General features: G+C 52.1%; 1 protein-coding gene across 2 annotated transcripts in view; it reads right to left on the bottom strand.

Moving 5' to 3' along the window:
- The window catches only part of PRICKLE2 (prickle planar cell polarity protein 2), a 110322-nt gene extending 96151 nt beyond the window's left edge, over positions 1 to 14171 (bottom strand). The window contains exons 1-2 of one of the 2 annotated variants that reach the window (XM_063347678.1): positions 14045 to 14171; positions 13383 to 13468 (exon numbers count right to left, since the gene is read on the bottom strand). In XM_063347678.1, coding sequence (XP_063203748.1) covers positions 13383 to 13468; positions 14045 to 14086 — 128 coding nt within the window. In that variant the 5' untranslated portion in view covers positions 14087 to 14171. The remainder of the gene's footprint in view (positions 1 to 13382; positions 13469 to 14044) is intronic. The other variant, XM_063347681.1, reaches the window with a different exon arrangement.
- Between the last annotated feature and the right edge of the window lie 700 nt (positions 14172 to 14871).

The raw sequence follows: 14871 nt of genomic DNA, 5'->3' as shown, positions 1-14871 counted from the left end.
ATCTTGGATTACTCCCTACCACCCAAATCCATTTCATCTTAATTAGGACCCGTTATTATAAAGCCCCTCCAACATTTCCATATTTCTCTGATCATTACAGGCCATGGATACCCAGTAGCAAAATCCACCCAGCTGTGTATTTTGCATAAACTGGTTATCTTGAACCACATGCCCTCTCGCTCTCGTTACCAGCCCCATATTTTATACACCAGCGGTGACACTTCCAGCCCCGTGCGGGAGTAATGCTTTGAGAGATTTAGATTAAGCCCAATCCAAGCAGCTTGCTGGGGGAGACAGAAAATCTGAATTCCTCTCAAATGGATGACTAAAATCTGAAAATTCAGCACGGCATCTTCTGGTTTCACCAGGAAACACATCGCCCAAAGCGCGGCACGAAATCCAGCTACCCTCAATATTTTAACAGTGCCACAGTGAAACCAAAAGCTGAGAATGGACTTGGCATTGGGGTTCTTTATTCCCTCTTACAAGAAACACAAGGAGCACTACGAGTTCACTGAGAAACACATCTTGGTAGTGCCTGTGCAACTAGCTACAGGGAGGGGAAAAAAAAGAAAAAAGTCACTTTCTGTCGGAAAAAACTTATTTCACAAGGTGAGGCCCCAATCTCCACGAGTGGCTCTGGACAACAAAGCACACACCACTGTACCTGCAGGACGGGGTCCCTCACTACCAAGCAGGGACTTCATCTTCCAACAAACGACCCTCCAGACAGCATCCAGCCCTGACGCCTCGTCCCTGGGGCCAGGGCTGCTTCCTGTGCCATCCACCAAACCCACTGTTTCCAGTTTCCTTAAACAGCTGAGAACTTCTGAAAGAGGGGATGAGAATCATCTCAAAGACTTTCCTAAAGGTCCTGCAGCTCCACCAGCTTTGGTGCTGCCAGGAGCAAGACCACAGCACTGCAAACTCCAGCAGAAAACCCCCAGCCCCAAGATGTGCCGCTTCTTTTCTAGAAGGAAGGACTCGTAATTCAGCATACCCCAATATTATCCATCTTTCGAGACCCTTCCTTGACTTGGGGTAGTTCCCTACATCACAAGATGTCTCCAAGACTCTGTCTTTGTAAGGCAGATGAAGACTGCAACCCTTCACTAGCGTGGGCCCCTTCGTTTTCCCCTCTCCGCAGGCTTCGAGCCCCTCCGAAGCTCGGCGAACACCAGGCTGAGCATTAATCAACACAACATGCGCTTCCATCCCACTTCAGCAACCACCACGAATACTCAAGTTTTCTATTATGTGCTGGGATTATTTTTATATATGTGCCACCCCGTGTCTTGTTATATATATACACACACACACATACATACAAGCAAATGCACACACACACAAAGTATTTCATTTCTGCAAAATACAATTTAAGCACAGGGATTATTTTTTTTCCCCTTCAGGCAGCCCCGAGCAGCAGCCTCCCAACGCGGCGACGCCGAGTGCCCTCTGCTGTACACGCAGACAAACGCTTCTTTGTTTAAAAAGAAGACTTTTTAATTTTATTATTATTTTTTTTTTAATACTTGCAACTTTACTTCGGACAAAATATTTATTAAAATTACCTTTGATCATTTTGAGCGCAACATGCAGTACTAATGCCCCCAGATTTCTCCTGTCAGACAGAAAGATTCATGTCTCCTATAGGTTGCATCAGCAGAAAGTAAATAACCTGGGCTGGAACTGCACAGGGTACAGTGTGAAAATGTTTTATTTATACATTTGAAAATAGCAAAGGGAAATCAGAACAAACAATCCAGCTTTATCATTCAGGTATTTACCAGATAGCCTTCACACTTCAGCAACCCGCACGTCTATTAGAGGTACAAGCCGAAACTATCACGTGGCAACATGAAATCATTTTTCTATTGTAAAGCAGCATTGTTCCCGCTACTGGAAGGAAAGATAATACTAAAACATATTCAAATATATGTATTTGAAACTGCTACATCTTGTAATAAATTATGCACTTGATATTAAAAATCCAGGCTACACTGCACAAACCTGCCTTAAGAATATTAACTTTTATTGTCTTCTCACGTCCCAGCTCTTCTCAAATCTGACATTTAAAGGGGCTGCGTTTCCAGCACGTGGCTTTTACGGCACCGAACGCAAACTTAATATGGCACGGGCGCAGCTCCGTGGTGAGCGTTCCCATTCGTTTGGCAGGCGAGAAGAGAAAGGGAATCAGCCTTGTCCCTGTCCCACTGCCACTTCTCCAAATACTGTGTAATCTTATGCAAAAGCCCAACTTCCGCAGAGTTGTGGGCTTTGCAAAAACAGGTATTAAATCACCTGCAAAGAGCCAGGGCAAGTTATGAAAACAACAAGCCCAGCAGCATCACTGCAAAGGGGTGACCACCTCTACCCATGGCAGATGGGTCAAAGACCAACCCTGTCTTCCCCATGGAGCAAACCCCGCCACGCCGAGCACACAACGGCTTGGGGAGGGCAGAGCAGCGCTGCTCCATCCTCCAATGTCAAAACCCCGGTTATTGCCATCACGTTGTATTTTCTTCCCCCCGCTCTGCTTCACGCTCCCGCAGAAGATGTCTTTTTTTAACCCGTCTCTGTGCAACACGTCCGCAGTGCAAGCGGGACCCACCTGCCCCGCAAAGCTGGGTGGCCACACCTCCACACCGCCCTGGGAGGGCCATGGGGTCGGAGCACCCATGGGTGCAGCCTCCAGCGATGCCCAGGCCCCCGGGTGCTCCCATGCAGCCGCCCCGTCCCCGTCGGTCGATGAGCTGGCTGCCGAACGGCACGGCCACACCGGCACAACTGGTTCCCCATCCCTTCCAGTGACTCACTCCAAGACTTCTCCGCTTCCAGCATTTGTATTCACTTCACGGCTTGGATTTCCTAGAAGAGACAGCACCCAGGAAAACAAGCCTCCTCTTACGCCCTCCTCTAAATGTGCCCGCATGAAGCTGATCAAAAATATTCCAGTTTATTTTTTTTAAACGAAATCTTTTACCAGCATTTTTCCCTAACAAAAAGTTGGCATTTTTTATAACTTTTCATCTTGCTATTCTCAGTGATTCTTGTCCTAGATTCCTCATCTTGGTTGAAGGCCAAGCATCACTAGCTGAGCCAGAGAGAATATAAAAGCATCTTTCTAAGACGCTATAGAAAGGAAGAAGAATTGGACCCTGGGAGCCAATTCACTTTCATGCCTTGGGTATTTAAGGATCAAACACGCATTTGTGAGCCGACACAAGGTAAAAAGGTGGCTTTGAGACTTCACAGCGTCTAAAGAATCCTCTGAAAGCATCTTTTTACCAACTAGAGTGCAAGAGAAAACCAGGAGCAGCAAGGCATCCCAGAGAGCGGCTGCCGAGCCCCCAGGGACAGCCCGTGGAGGGGACAGCCGGGCTCTCGGGCCGCTCCTGGTGGCACCAGGGGCAGGGAGTGCTTGACACCACTGCTCCGCTCGCTCGCAAAGCAAACAGCTGAAGGCGAGGAAACAGGACCCACCCAAGACACGCAGGGGAGGTTTCCTATGGTTACTGCTGCCATGGAAATACTTTTTTTGTTGGCTTGAGCTAAATAATATCCGGCTCCTGGGCCGCAGCAGGCACCCTGAAAGCTTGGGTTGGGTCCTTAGACCTACACCCCGCTACCGGGGTGCGACCGCGTCGAGTACCGGCCGCCTGCGAGCATCTCAAAGCCAAGGAAGCTCGGGGCTTTCCTCCTGGGGCCTGGGGCTTCGTTTCAAGGAGAAGAGGAGGAGGAAAGAAAGTGGAGGAGGGGAAGGAGGAGCGGGGTGGAAGGGGGGGAAAAGACATCTTTTACTAATTGCTCACAGCTGTGGCCAAGCAGCTCCCATTTCGGCTGCCAGGAGCTGCAGCCGGCGGGGAAAGAGCCCCTGTTCTCCCCGACAGGCTCCGGAGCAAGAGAAACCCCTCTCGCAGGGAGAGGGACGACTCCATCCATCCACAGGCTCTACGCGGGGATTTCAATAATTATATTTATATACTCCCCTTATCAGCGAGAGCAGCCATTATGTCTTTTATCACCGCGGCGGCAGCATCCGCACGAGGGCAATTGATAGGGGATGAAGTATTTGCTGCGATGGCTGAGTACAAAGTGCCTCCCTCCGCGGTAAGAATAATAATTGTAATACTTAGCACTCGAAGTGTTAAGCTCTGGCACCAGGGCCCTGCGGAGGAGCAAAGAGCCACATACAGGGGAAGAAGCAGCCTCTCTGAGAGGAGCACCCTGAATTTTGTATTCGCCTCTCGGCCCCAGCATCAGTGAACCTGAGAAAGGCTCTGACCATCGGCCGCCTTGGGGCTGCAGGGATGCATGGCCCGAGCCCGCCAGGACACGACAGCCCATGAAAAAAAAGGCTCTTTACAGCCACGCTTACCCTGAAATTAGTTTTCCTCGCATCAGACGATTCTGCTAATGTTAACAAATTCCTCCGGCGTTAGATAGTGACCGCAGACATGCTGCGCGCGCGGGGAAGAGTCCCCAGCCCGGCTTTCCCCCGCCACGGCGGGGAGATTATTCATCGGAGGAAAAAAAAAAAAAACAAAAAAAAAAACAACAAAAAAAAAGCAAATATCCAAATGAGCATTGCGAATTGCAAAACCATCTGCCAAAGGTCTCAGCTGATACTACCCGCAGTCCTTAAGCTCGGTGATAGACTTACAAGCCAGACAATGAAAATGCAATTGATTATTTGAAGAGTGACTCACTGGTGTAATAAGGATGGATTACTGGGCCGGGCGGGGGCGGGGGGGTAAGAATGTCTTTGAAAAAAAAAAAAAAAAAAAAAAAAAAAAAGACTGCAGATTGACTTTTAAAAGGCAAACAGAAAAGGAACAAAACCCAAGAAGACCACTTGAAAGCACTGAACAGCCCTCTGTGGCAGAGAGCAACATGAAGGAGGGCAGTTCTTGGCGGGCGTCAACTGAATAGCTGCACCCCAGCTCCCTCCAGCTCAGCATCTCGGGTACCAGCCTTGATCCACCCCATTCAGCTTTCCTGCCAAACTGGTGGCCAGGAGCTTTTCACGCTGCACTGCGCTCGTGACAAAAACCTGTTACAAACCCTCTATTAAAGGAGTTTTTCCCCTCCCCGCCAAACACATGCCGCACGCCCCAGGTGGGCATCGCGGCCGCAGGCAGCAGGGCCAGGGCTCCGTGGGACACATCCTGCAGGGAGAAGGGACTCTGTGCACTCCTGTGGGGCCAGCAAGGAGGACCGAGAGGGCTGAAGCCACAGCAGGAGAGCAAAACCCAATAAGCGGATGGGGATGCCAGCCCGGCTTTGCATGCCATAGGACCGATGTGACCCTTCATCTCCCACCTCCTCCCTCCCATCAGCTCAGCAGAGGCTTCAACAACCACTTTAAACCTGAGCTCGGGCGGGATGCACGGGGATCTCAGGACCTTATGCATCCCGCATCACTGAGCTGTTAAATCAATTCACCACGTCCCACCAAATCGCACCCTACGCACTCAAATCCATAACCACAGCCCACGACACCCACAGCTGTCTGCTTGAAGGAGATGCCCCGCTGCAAGGCAATCCATCCTGCTTCTGAGTTCTGCGGATCCGTGCCGGGCAATTCCATCCCACGAGGCTCCGAGAGGGAGCTGTGCTTTGGCGGTGCACGGCAGCACAGCCCCACCGCCAAGGAGCCAGGAAAGCACTCGCGGCCATCGTTCTGCCTTCAGGATGGCAAACCCCACTCGCTCACGCCAGGGCAGGTAACATCTCACCCTTTGCGTACCAAGAATCAGCTGTAGTCCTTTTTCCAAAAACTTAGGGCAAAAAACAAAAACAAAAACCCACCAACTTTTAAAACATTTGTTTAGTCTAGGAGTAAAATATCAGGTAAAGTCATAATTCAGTGTTTATTCACTCTGCCTCCTCCATCGTTGGTGTTGTTCACAATCACAGAATCGTAGGGTTGGAAGGGACCTCTGGAGATCATCTAGTCCAACCCCCTGCCAGAGCAGGGTCACCCAGAGCTGGTGGCACAGGAACGTGTCCAGGTGGGTTTGGAATGTCTCCAGAGATGGAGACTCCACCACCTCTCTGGGCAGCCTGTGCCAGGGCTCTGCCACCCTCAGGGTAAAGAGGTTCCTCCTCATGTTTAGGTGGAACTTCCTGTGCTCAAATTTGTGCCTGTTACCTCTTGTCCTGTCGCTGGGCACCACTGAAAAGAGCCTGGCCCCATCCTCCTGACACCCACCCTTTAAATATTTATAAGTGTTATAATCACTCCAGAAACAGAATTATATTATACAATCACTCCAGGAATAGAATAAACCCCCCAAAACCCACCCAAAACCCGCCACAGCTTATTAGTGTTTTTTTTACCCCCATTCATCAAACCAGAATTCCACAAGGCTGCTTCCAAACAGACAGAAAACGTACCCACCGTGCCCTTTCTCTAGGAGAAATTCTGCTTTTTTGGCTTCTGCCGGCAGCTCAGCTGCGACGGAGCAGGGCAGAGCCCGGCAGCAGAACAACTCCAGTTACAGCAGCTGCAGACTAGGGCTCTGTGTTCAGCTGAAATTTAATCAAGAAGCGTCTCAAACTCCTTTGAGTTCTTGCAATACAATCCTGAGTGGCTTGTAAAGGACTTCAAACAGGCTCCCCGGGCTTGCCCGGATGCAAGTGCATACCTCACCTGCTCTTTTGTACATCACATACAAAAAATTAAAGAATTTATTTTAGGCTTTTCGCCAGGGACAACACAGCCTTCAACATTGCAATGCTCTGTTAAAGTGGATACCATGTCTCCCAGCCAACACAAACAGGATACCTTATCAGTCTCGGCTGTTTTAAGTGCTGTTTCAGCAGCAGGGCACGAAGATGTGGAAGTGACAAGCCAAAAAAATGGCTGGGAGTCCTTTAAATTCTACTATGTGCTTGACGCTTATATAAAGACGGATTGTCCCAGGGCAGGACAACGCTGAAAACCTCACTGGGATCCCTACTCTGAAACCCACCCAAACTCCCTTCCTGTCAGTCCGTCTGTCCGTCCGCAGAGATGCTGTGGGACGGTGGCAGCAGCACGAGCCATCACTGGGTATCCTGCTCTTTCCCTACTGCCACAGGGGTTGAAAACTCAAAGAAAAAGTAGACCCTGATTTTTCAAACACTGACATAACTGCTTAATCTCACAGGTGTAAGTAAATAGGACGGCTGAAGTCATTTATGCCAAGCAAAGCGGATGCTCCAGCATCCTCCTGAGCTGAGCTTCAGTGCGCACAGCAGCCACCCATCCCAAACCACCCCGGGCACAGAGGCTGAAGGACACTGACCTCGTCAATGACCAACCTGGCAGGGAATGACATCTCCTTTCTGAACTGCTTACAACAAGAAACTCCCAACACATTGAAAAACAAGCTAATGATACCAATCCGTTTGTGAAAGGCTTTAAAAATCAGCAGACAAACCCCACCTTCGATATTTTTGCATCCCCTCCACCAGGACAAGAGCATCCTCGGGAGACAGGTGACTCCCGCCCACCCCTGGGGACAGGCACAGGTTCCCTGGGGACAGCGGCCTGCCTGTCCCCTCCGTGGTCCCTCAGGGACTCACCGCCGGAGCACTGGGACAGATGGCACCGGGATGGACCGCGCCGCCCGAGTTTTGCCTATTGCAGCAGGTTCCCCACTGCAAAATGCACAACTTGCTAAACCCCACCGGGCTCGGCGCAGTTCCCTGCGGCAGCGACGCGAGCATAAGCCCATTCCAGATAAGGCATTGCTATCCTCACATCCCCAAAGCCTTTCATATAAACATGCAAGGAAGTGTGGAATATCTGAATCCTAAAGGAGAGAGAGGCACAAAGCATGTTATTCATGAAAGGGAAAAGCTGGGAGCGTGTGTGTGAAAGATACATAACCTATGAAAAATGCTGAAAACATATGGAAGCAATAATCTGTACTTTTTTTTTTTTTTGGAAAGTAGAAACAAATGCTTCAGGACTCAGTATTATTCGTTCACGTGCTGCATTACAAATATTATCGTTTCTGCTCTCTGGATGAGGCACTAGGCATCAAACCAGAGACCCAAAGGCGGCCCAGGATGCGGACGCCCGTCTGCTGGGATGTCGCTCCCACAGGCAAGGCCAGTGCCAGGCGAACGCTGATTGATGTTGGAAACACACCCAGAGTTTCTCCTCGCACGGACAGTCCCGTCCGCAGCTCGCCACGCACGAGCAAATAAATGTCCAGAGCACTGGGAACTGGAACACAAAGAAAATAAACATCCAATGCCACTAGCAACTCCCTGCCTCCAGTCAACAAGGCAGAGACGGGAGTTGCAAAACAACCTGTCAACCATCACCCAGCAACCTCAAACATGTCTGGGCTTCTGGTCAACCACCTCATTTACCAGGTCACCATCTCACTACACATAGCTGTTTCCTTGTCTGTCAGCTTAACCTTGTCCACAGGTATTTGTGATCCAGTGGTCACATCACGACCCTTTGGGCTGAGCCTGTATCACTTGGGACATCCAGGTGGTCTCTCCTGAGAAGCTGAAAAGTTTGTCCTCGCAGATGCTCCCAGATCTGACGAGGCCAGATGAGATCAGACTTCTGTGGGACTGGCCACAGTAGGTTATAGTGAGATGCTGAGTTATGGAAACAAATGCTCAAAACAATCGTACGTACCAAAACTTCACTTGTTATGAGGGAATGTAGTGATAGGACGAGAGGTAACAGTTTTGAACTGAAAGATTATCTATTAGGAGGAAATTCTTTACTGTGAGGGTGGTGAGCCCCTGGCCCAGGTTGCCCAGAGAAGCTGTGGCTGCCCCATCCCTGGAGGTGTTCAAGGCCAGGCTGGACGGGGCTTTGAGCAGCCTGGTCTAGTGGGAGATGTCCCTGCCCAGGGCAGGGGGGTGGAACTGGATGATCTTTAAGGGCCCTTCCAGCCCAAACCATTCTATGATTCTATGGTTTATATGGAATATTACTGAATATTAAGTCAACAATCACATAAATAGTTGCCCTGGAAGGTAAGGGCCAGGCATTAAGTGCCGTACAAACACGCACCGCTGACATTAAGACTGAGATGTGTCGCAGCAATGCATGAAGAGATGCAGATCTCTTCCCCACCAAAACATCATTTCAAGAGACAAAGATTACACTGCATATGCAAGAAAAAAAAAAAAGAGACTCCAAGAAAAGATGTAAAACACAATCTCCCACTGAAACGAAAAATCCAGTAAGTCAGTCTTTTGTCTTTATGTCATGTTTATTACTGTTGTTTAAATGCTTCTGCAAACGAGAAGAATAACTATGGCAACAAAGACTTCTCCAAAGGTTTTCAGACACTATTTTTAAAATTCTCTTATCTGTCACAGCATCTGAACGCCTTCCCTCTGAAATCGGCCGCACGCCACTGCTTCTGCAGGCTTTGCAAACCAGGTGGTACATCTTCCCCGCCCCTCAAAGCAGAGCTCAAACAGAGATTCAGGTGTCCTCCATCTGTGGTTTAGGTGGTGGTGTTGGAGGAGAAGGTGGAGAGAAAGGAACACCAAGGTCTGCTGAACTGCAAGAGTATCATTTTTTTTGCAAGGCTTTCTCAAGAGGAGCAAACAAACTGTGCCTCTGTGTGCTAAACACATGCCAATCTCCCCACACGAAGGATCCGCTATTTTAAATACAGGACTAAGGCTGTAATTTCACTTTGCCCAAAGTAAATCTGAAATTAGTTCTTCACAGTAGGCTTAACAGCAGCAAAAGCCACTCGTTCCCTTCCCGGAGCTGCCAACCATTTGTCACCTTTAAGGTTTGCATATTCCCACTAATTGCAGCAGGACGAGGTTATAAATTCCCTTCCCTTCCCTCCTCCCGGACCACCTCCCTTGCAGGCTTTTCTCTGCAAGACATTATGCAAAAGACACTCCTAATGGCTATTCATTCACCCAACTCCGGTGACAGCTTTATTTAATGCCAAAGCTTGTTAACAAGCTGAATGGCACACGATTTAATGTAATGCAGATCTGATTAGAAAACACCGACCGGGCTCCTAAGGAGTTGGGAGATTTTTATTGAATTTGATTTCACTTTTTTCCCCCCACACACAAAAGCCACCTTTCAAGCACCGACCTGTATTAATGAGGATTTGGTTATGTACACCCAATTTCCACCCTCCAGACCGCAGCCCACACAGATGAACTTTTCGGTCCTTAAGCACTTTACTGACAACCTACCATAAACCAAAGCGACATGATTACAGCAAGGGGTCATTTTTGCCGTTCAGGCCATGAGAAATTGGGGGTTATAGTTTGATAGCCGCGTCCTCGCAGACTCGACGCCCAAGGATGATGGAATTCAATCTTCAGTCTTTTCAAACCACTTACTTTCTCCTCTTCGGGGCTAAATGATTTAAAACTGAAAATTGAATTTCTGCAGAGGTCTGAGGGCGTCGAGGAGGGGGTAAGACGCAGGCAGCGGGGCTCCGCTTTAACCGTGGCTGTAACAACGGGGCGTTTTCAGTACCTTGCTTCCACCAAAAATTGTATTAAATATACCGACACTTTTACAGGATCATTCACCCACTACCTTGAATTTAAGATTATAATTTCAGAGCACAATTAAGAAGATTCAAAAACAAACTCAAAAACCAGGGACATATTTTAATTACTTGGCAATCCCCTTTCATCTCCTTTTTGCACATCACCTACAGTACAGAAGGCCGGCTTTATCCAGAGAAGAAAACAGTTCTGCAGAATACAATTTATTTTCGAGTGGTTTCCCTGGCTCAGGAGGTATGCATGCGCTCCCAGGAATGACAAATTCAACCAACACTCAAAGCCATCTCTCCCCGTCTGAGGAAAGTGGCTTTCAAGGGAACCTAGGGGTGCAGAAATCTTTGGCATCTAGCAAAGCAATTTGCCTGCTTGACAGAGAAGCTGCACAGATCACACCTAAAATCACAGGTAACTAGAAAATACACAGTCCTGCATAATTACGTGTATGAAAATGCCTGCATCAGCAACGGTTTCAGTGCCTGCAAGCTTATCAATTCTTTTCCCTTTCCCGACAGCGTATCACCAGTTCCCATCTGTGAAGCGAAAAGGTCCCATTTACATTTATCAGCAAAACTCCGCTATTAAAGGATTATAAAAAGGCTTACAAATCTCTAGCGGTTAATTGATCTGGGTTTGCATCCTTAATCTGCGGTTCTCCTTGCAAACCCTTGTTTTCTTCCCACCTCAGGTGAAGGTGTCGGTGAGCATCCCCAGCGGGAGCTGCGTCCGCAGAGGGCATGGGCTCCTCAGCGTGTTTTCAACCCTCAAAACTACTATTTATTAATTTGCCTGCTTACATGTCACTGGCATTAATAGACCACCGGCTAGTAAAAAATGAATCCGCTTCCTCACTATTGCGTTCCAGCAAATAGGTTGCCTTTATGTGTTTTAATTGCCTAATTACTCTTCTATCGAGGCAATTAAATGTGAATGCATATGCAGGAGTGCTAGCCTGGTCCCTGGTGAAAGGTAACACGGTGTAAGGTGTAACTTAGCATTGCCTGCCTGCTCAGCAGGACTTATCCTTCCCCTGCTCCGGGGAAGGTAACCTTCCTTCCTGAGAGAAGGCTGCTGGAACAATCCACGTGATTTTAGCCAAAACCCTTGCCCATGTCCGGGGTCGCTCAGAAAAGGGCAGTCAGGAGACAGCTACGGGTGGCCCTGGCCAGCTGGAACCTCCTGCTCCAGGCAGGGTTTTGAAGGATGCAGCACAAGAGGCACAGTGTGCCCGTGCAGAGGACACTACCTGAACAGAGCCACGACACCACCTCTCACCCGACGCTCCTCACGTAGCCGGGTGCCTCTTCTGCTGGGCCATTTGGCCTTCGATGGGATGCTATCAAAACTCACCTAATTTTTCAAAAGCTGCTGGATAGTTGCACCCTCTGACATAACAAAACTCAAATCACAGCACCTCGTAAGTCCTTGGAGCTTTGGTGACTGCACCTTTTCTTCTTATCCTACATTTGAAAGTCCTCCTTGACACTTTAAGCAGCATGAAGTGCCTCTGCAACAGCTGCTACCCCAAACTTCATCTGCGAGGCAACCTGGGAGAGCTCAGGAAAGCGTTTATAAGCCCTGAAAAGAAGAAAACTCAGGGGTGACCTTATAAATCTATTAATGCACACGTGGCAGATTCAGATTATGGGGAGGGTGTCAGGAGACCACAGCTCCTACAACCTGGGAGAAGGAGACACCTTCACCTTTTGAAGGTCTGAGGTGGGACACGGTACACCTGGATGCGCCACCGGCACCTGCGGAGGGCCAGGCTGGAGGACCACAATGAGCCCCACCAGCCGCTGCGCATCCCTCAGGGCAGACCTCAGCCCACGGACCCTGTCCCACCACACCTCGGAGCAAATGCCACCAGGAAAGATGATTTGCACGGCTGAAGCTTAAGATGCAACTCAACGGGAATAAACCAGTCCCCCTCCTCGCTCCGAACCCCGCGCTTTAATCTGCTGAGACGCAGCTCCGAGAAGTAGGGCAGAAGCTGGAGGAGGGCCGAGCGCGGCAGATGCTGGAGAAAAGGGTATACCCTACAAAACAAGGTTAGAAGGTCGCCAAGGGCTCCCTGGCCTACTAAGTCTGTGCACCAGCTCCCAGAGCCCGCAGCCCAGATTTAATATCGCCGAGTCCCACATCGCCCACGAGCAGGACCTCATTTCCAGGGATCACACAGGGAGGAGAGAAGGGGCTGACGCAGCCCGAGGCCAGGGCTCGCTGTGCCCCGCAGGCACCAGCGCCCTCCGTTTGGCAAAGAGACACAAGAGAAACAGCCAAAAATACTTGTTCGATCCTACACATCCCCCATCCATTCCAATAGCTAAATCTCTGCTTGGCATCACCGAGAGGGGATAAACCCTGCCGTGGGGTCACGGGGGGAAGCGAGAGTTTCACACAGCAGTTTGGTGCAAACCACCCAGGTCCCCTCCTGCCCTGATCCCCCCTTCCCACCCCACCCCAGCCTGTCCCTGCCGGGCTTCAGCCCCCGGCACAACCTGGGGCAGCAGGACGAGCTCCTGACCACGGCGGGGAGCGGATCGGCTGCAAGGTGGTAATTAGCAAACCAGTTACCCCAGTCCCAGGTCTGGATCCTGCTGCGCCCCGTGCCAGCGCCACGCACGGGCTCCCCCCGGCACTGCTTGGGGGGCCCACAAACCCCCCCATGTCTCAAGAGCCACCAGCCAGGGTGGGCAACACGCCTCAGACCGACACAAGTGCCCCCCAAAAAGCCACGTTTGCACCCTAGATGTACAAAGAGTTGGGAGGGAGCCCCAAAACCCTGTGAAGGGGGATCCACTGGGGTCCCGCTGCCCTTGGGGGCACGGGGGGGGGGACACGGGGGTCTCACCGGGCCTTACCTCCACTTGTGCAGGGCAAAGCCAGGACACTGGTCCCCGCAGGTGTTGCAGGGCTGGCCCCGCTCCGGCTCCCCAGACGCCGTCAGCTGCAACAAACCGCGGAGGTGAGCCCCGGACCCCCAGCTGCGGGATGGGGGGGACAGGGGGCACGCACCCAGGGGAAAGGGGCATACTGGGGGGCAAAGGGGCTGCTACTGGCGGGGAAAGGTGAGGGCACTGGCGGGGAAAGGTGAGGGCACTGGCGGGGAAAGGTGGGGGCACTGAGGGGAAAGGTGGGGGTACTGAGGGGAAAGGGGAGGGTATTGAGGGGAAAGGTGGGGGCGCTGAGGGGAAAGGTGGGGGCGCTGAGGGGAAAGCTGGGGGCGCTGAGGGGAAAGGGGGTACTCGGCCGCCTGGGAGAAGGGGCAAGGGAGGGAGCACGGCAGAGCTGTGGGGGGAGGGGGACGGGACGGGGGGACACACCGGGAGAAAGGGTCGCTTGGGGGCGGCCGGGGGGAGGCACACACCGCGGCCGGGGCGGGCGGCGGGACGGAGCCACAGGTTGGAGCGGGGCGGGGTGCGCACCCCGCGGGACGGGACGGGACGGGACGGGACGGGGGGAGAAGGAGGAAGACGACGACCCCCCCCCCCCCCCCCCCACGCCCGCACTTCCCGGTACTCACCGACCGGCCGGAGAGCCGCTTGCGGGAGCCGCGGCCGAACATGGCAGCTCCGCGCAGCCGAGCGCAGCCCAGCCCGAATGCGCGGCAGCGGCCGCCCCAGCCCGCCCCCCCCCACGGCGGCCGCCCCTCCGCCGCACCGCCCTCCCACCCCCTCGGCCCGCCCCTCGGCCCGGCAGGCACCGCCCCGGGAGGGCCCGGTCGCCCTCCCCCCGGCCCCAGCTCGCCCCGGGCCGGCGGCTCCTTCCGCCCCGCTGCGCCCCAGCGCTGGCTGTCATCACTCCGCTTCAGAGTTAACGACCCTCCCCGCGTCCTTCCCGGCGCCGGTACTCGGGAGCACAGCTCTCGGGCAGCTGTGCCCGGCAGCGCAGGGCACTCGTAACGCTCCAGAGGACGGGTGTTAACAAAAAACCTGAGCTCCAGAAGAGCAGAGATGGGATTCTGCAGCGCTGGAAGGGGCGCGCGCTGAAGTTACAGCTCTGGGCACGTTGCAGCCTTCACTGCGCAGGGGGCTTTTACTGGCAGAGGCAAAGGCAGGGAGCAAACAGCCCGCATTCCCGCTGGGCTTCTGTTTCGCTCCTCACGGAGGAAAGATTTAGTTCACAAACAGCAGCGCGCAGGAGAAATCCGGTCACCTGGAGTGTATTTGCAGCCTGAGACGCTGGGCATCTCAGTACCTGTTACACCCACAGAGCAAAGTACCTGTTACACCCGCAGAGCTCACGGTCCTCCCTGAGCTACAGGTGGGCCAGTGGGGCCGGGAGCCATGGGATCTGGAGCTATGGGGCCAGGAGCCATGGGGCTGGGAGCCGTTGGGCAGCCCACACATC

This window comes from Chroicocephalus ridibundus, chromosome 10 (genome assembly GCF_963924245.1).
Source record: "Chroicocephalus ridibundus chromosome 10, bChrRid1.1, whole genome shotgun sequence".
Taxonomy (NCBI): Eukaryota; Metazoa; Chordata; class Aves; order Charadriiformes; family Laridae; genus Chroicocephalus; species Chroicocephalus ridibundus.
This window is presented reverse-complemented; position numbering and strand designations above follow the sequence as displayed.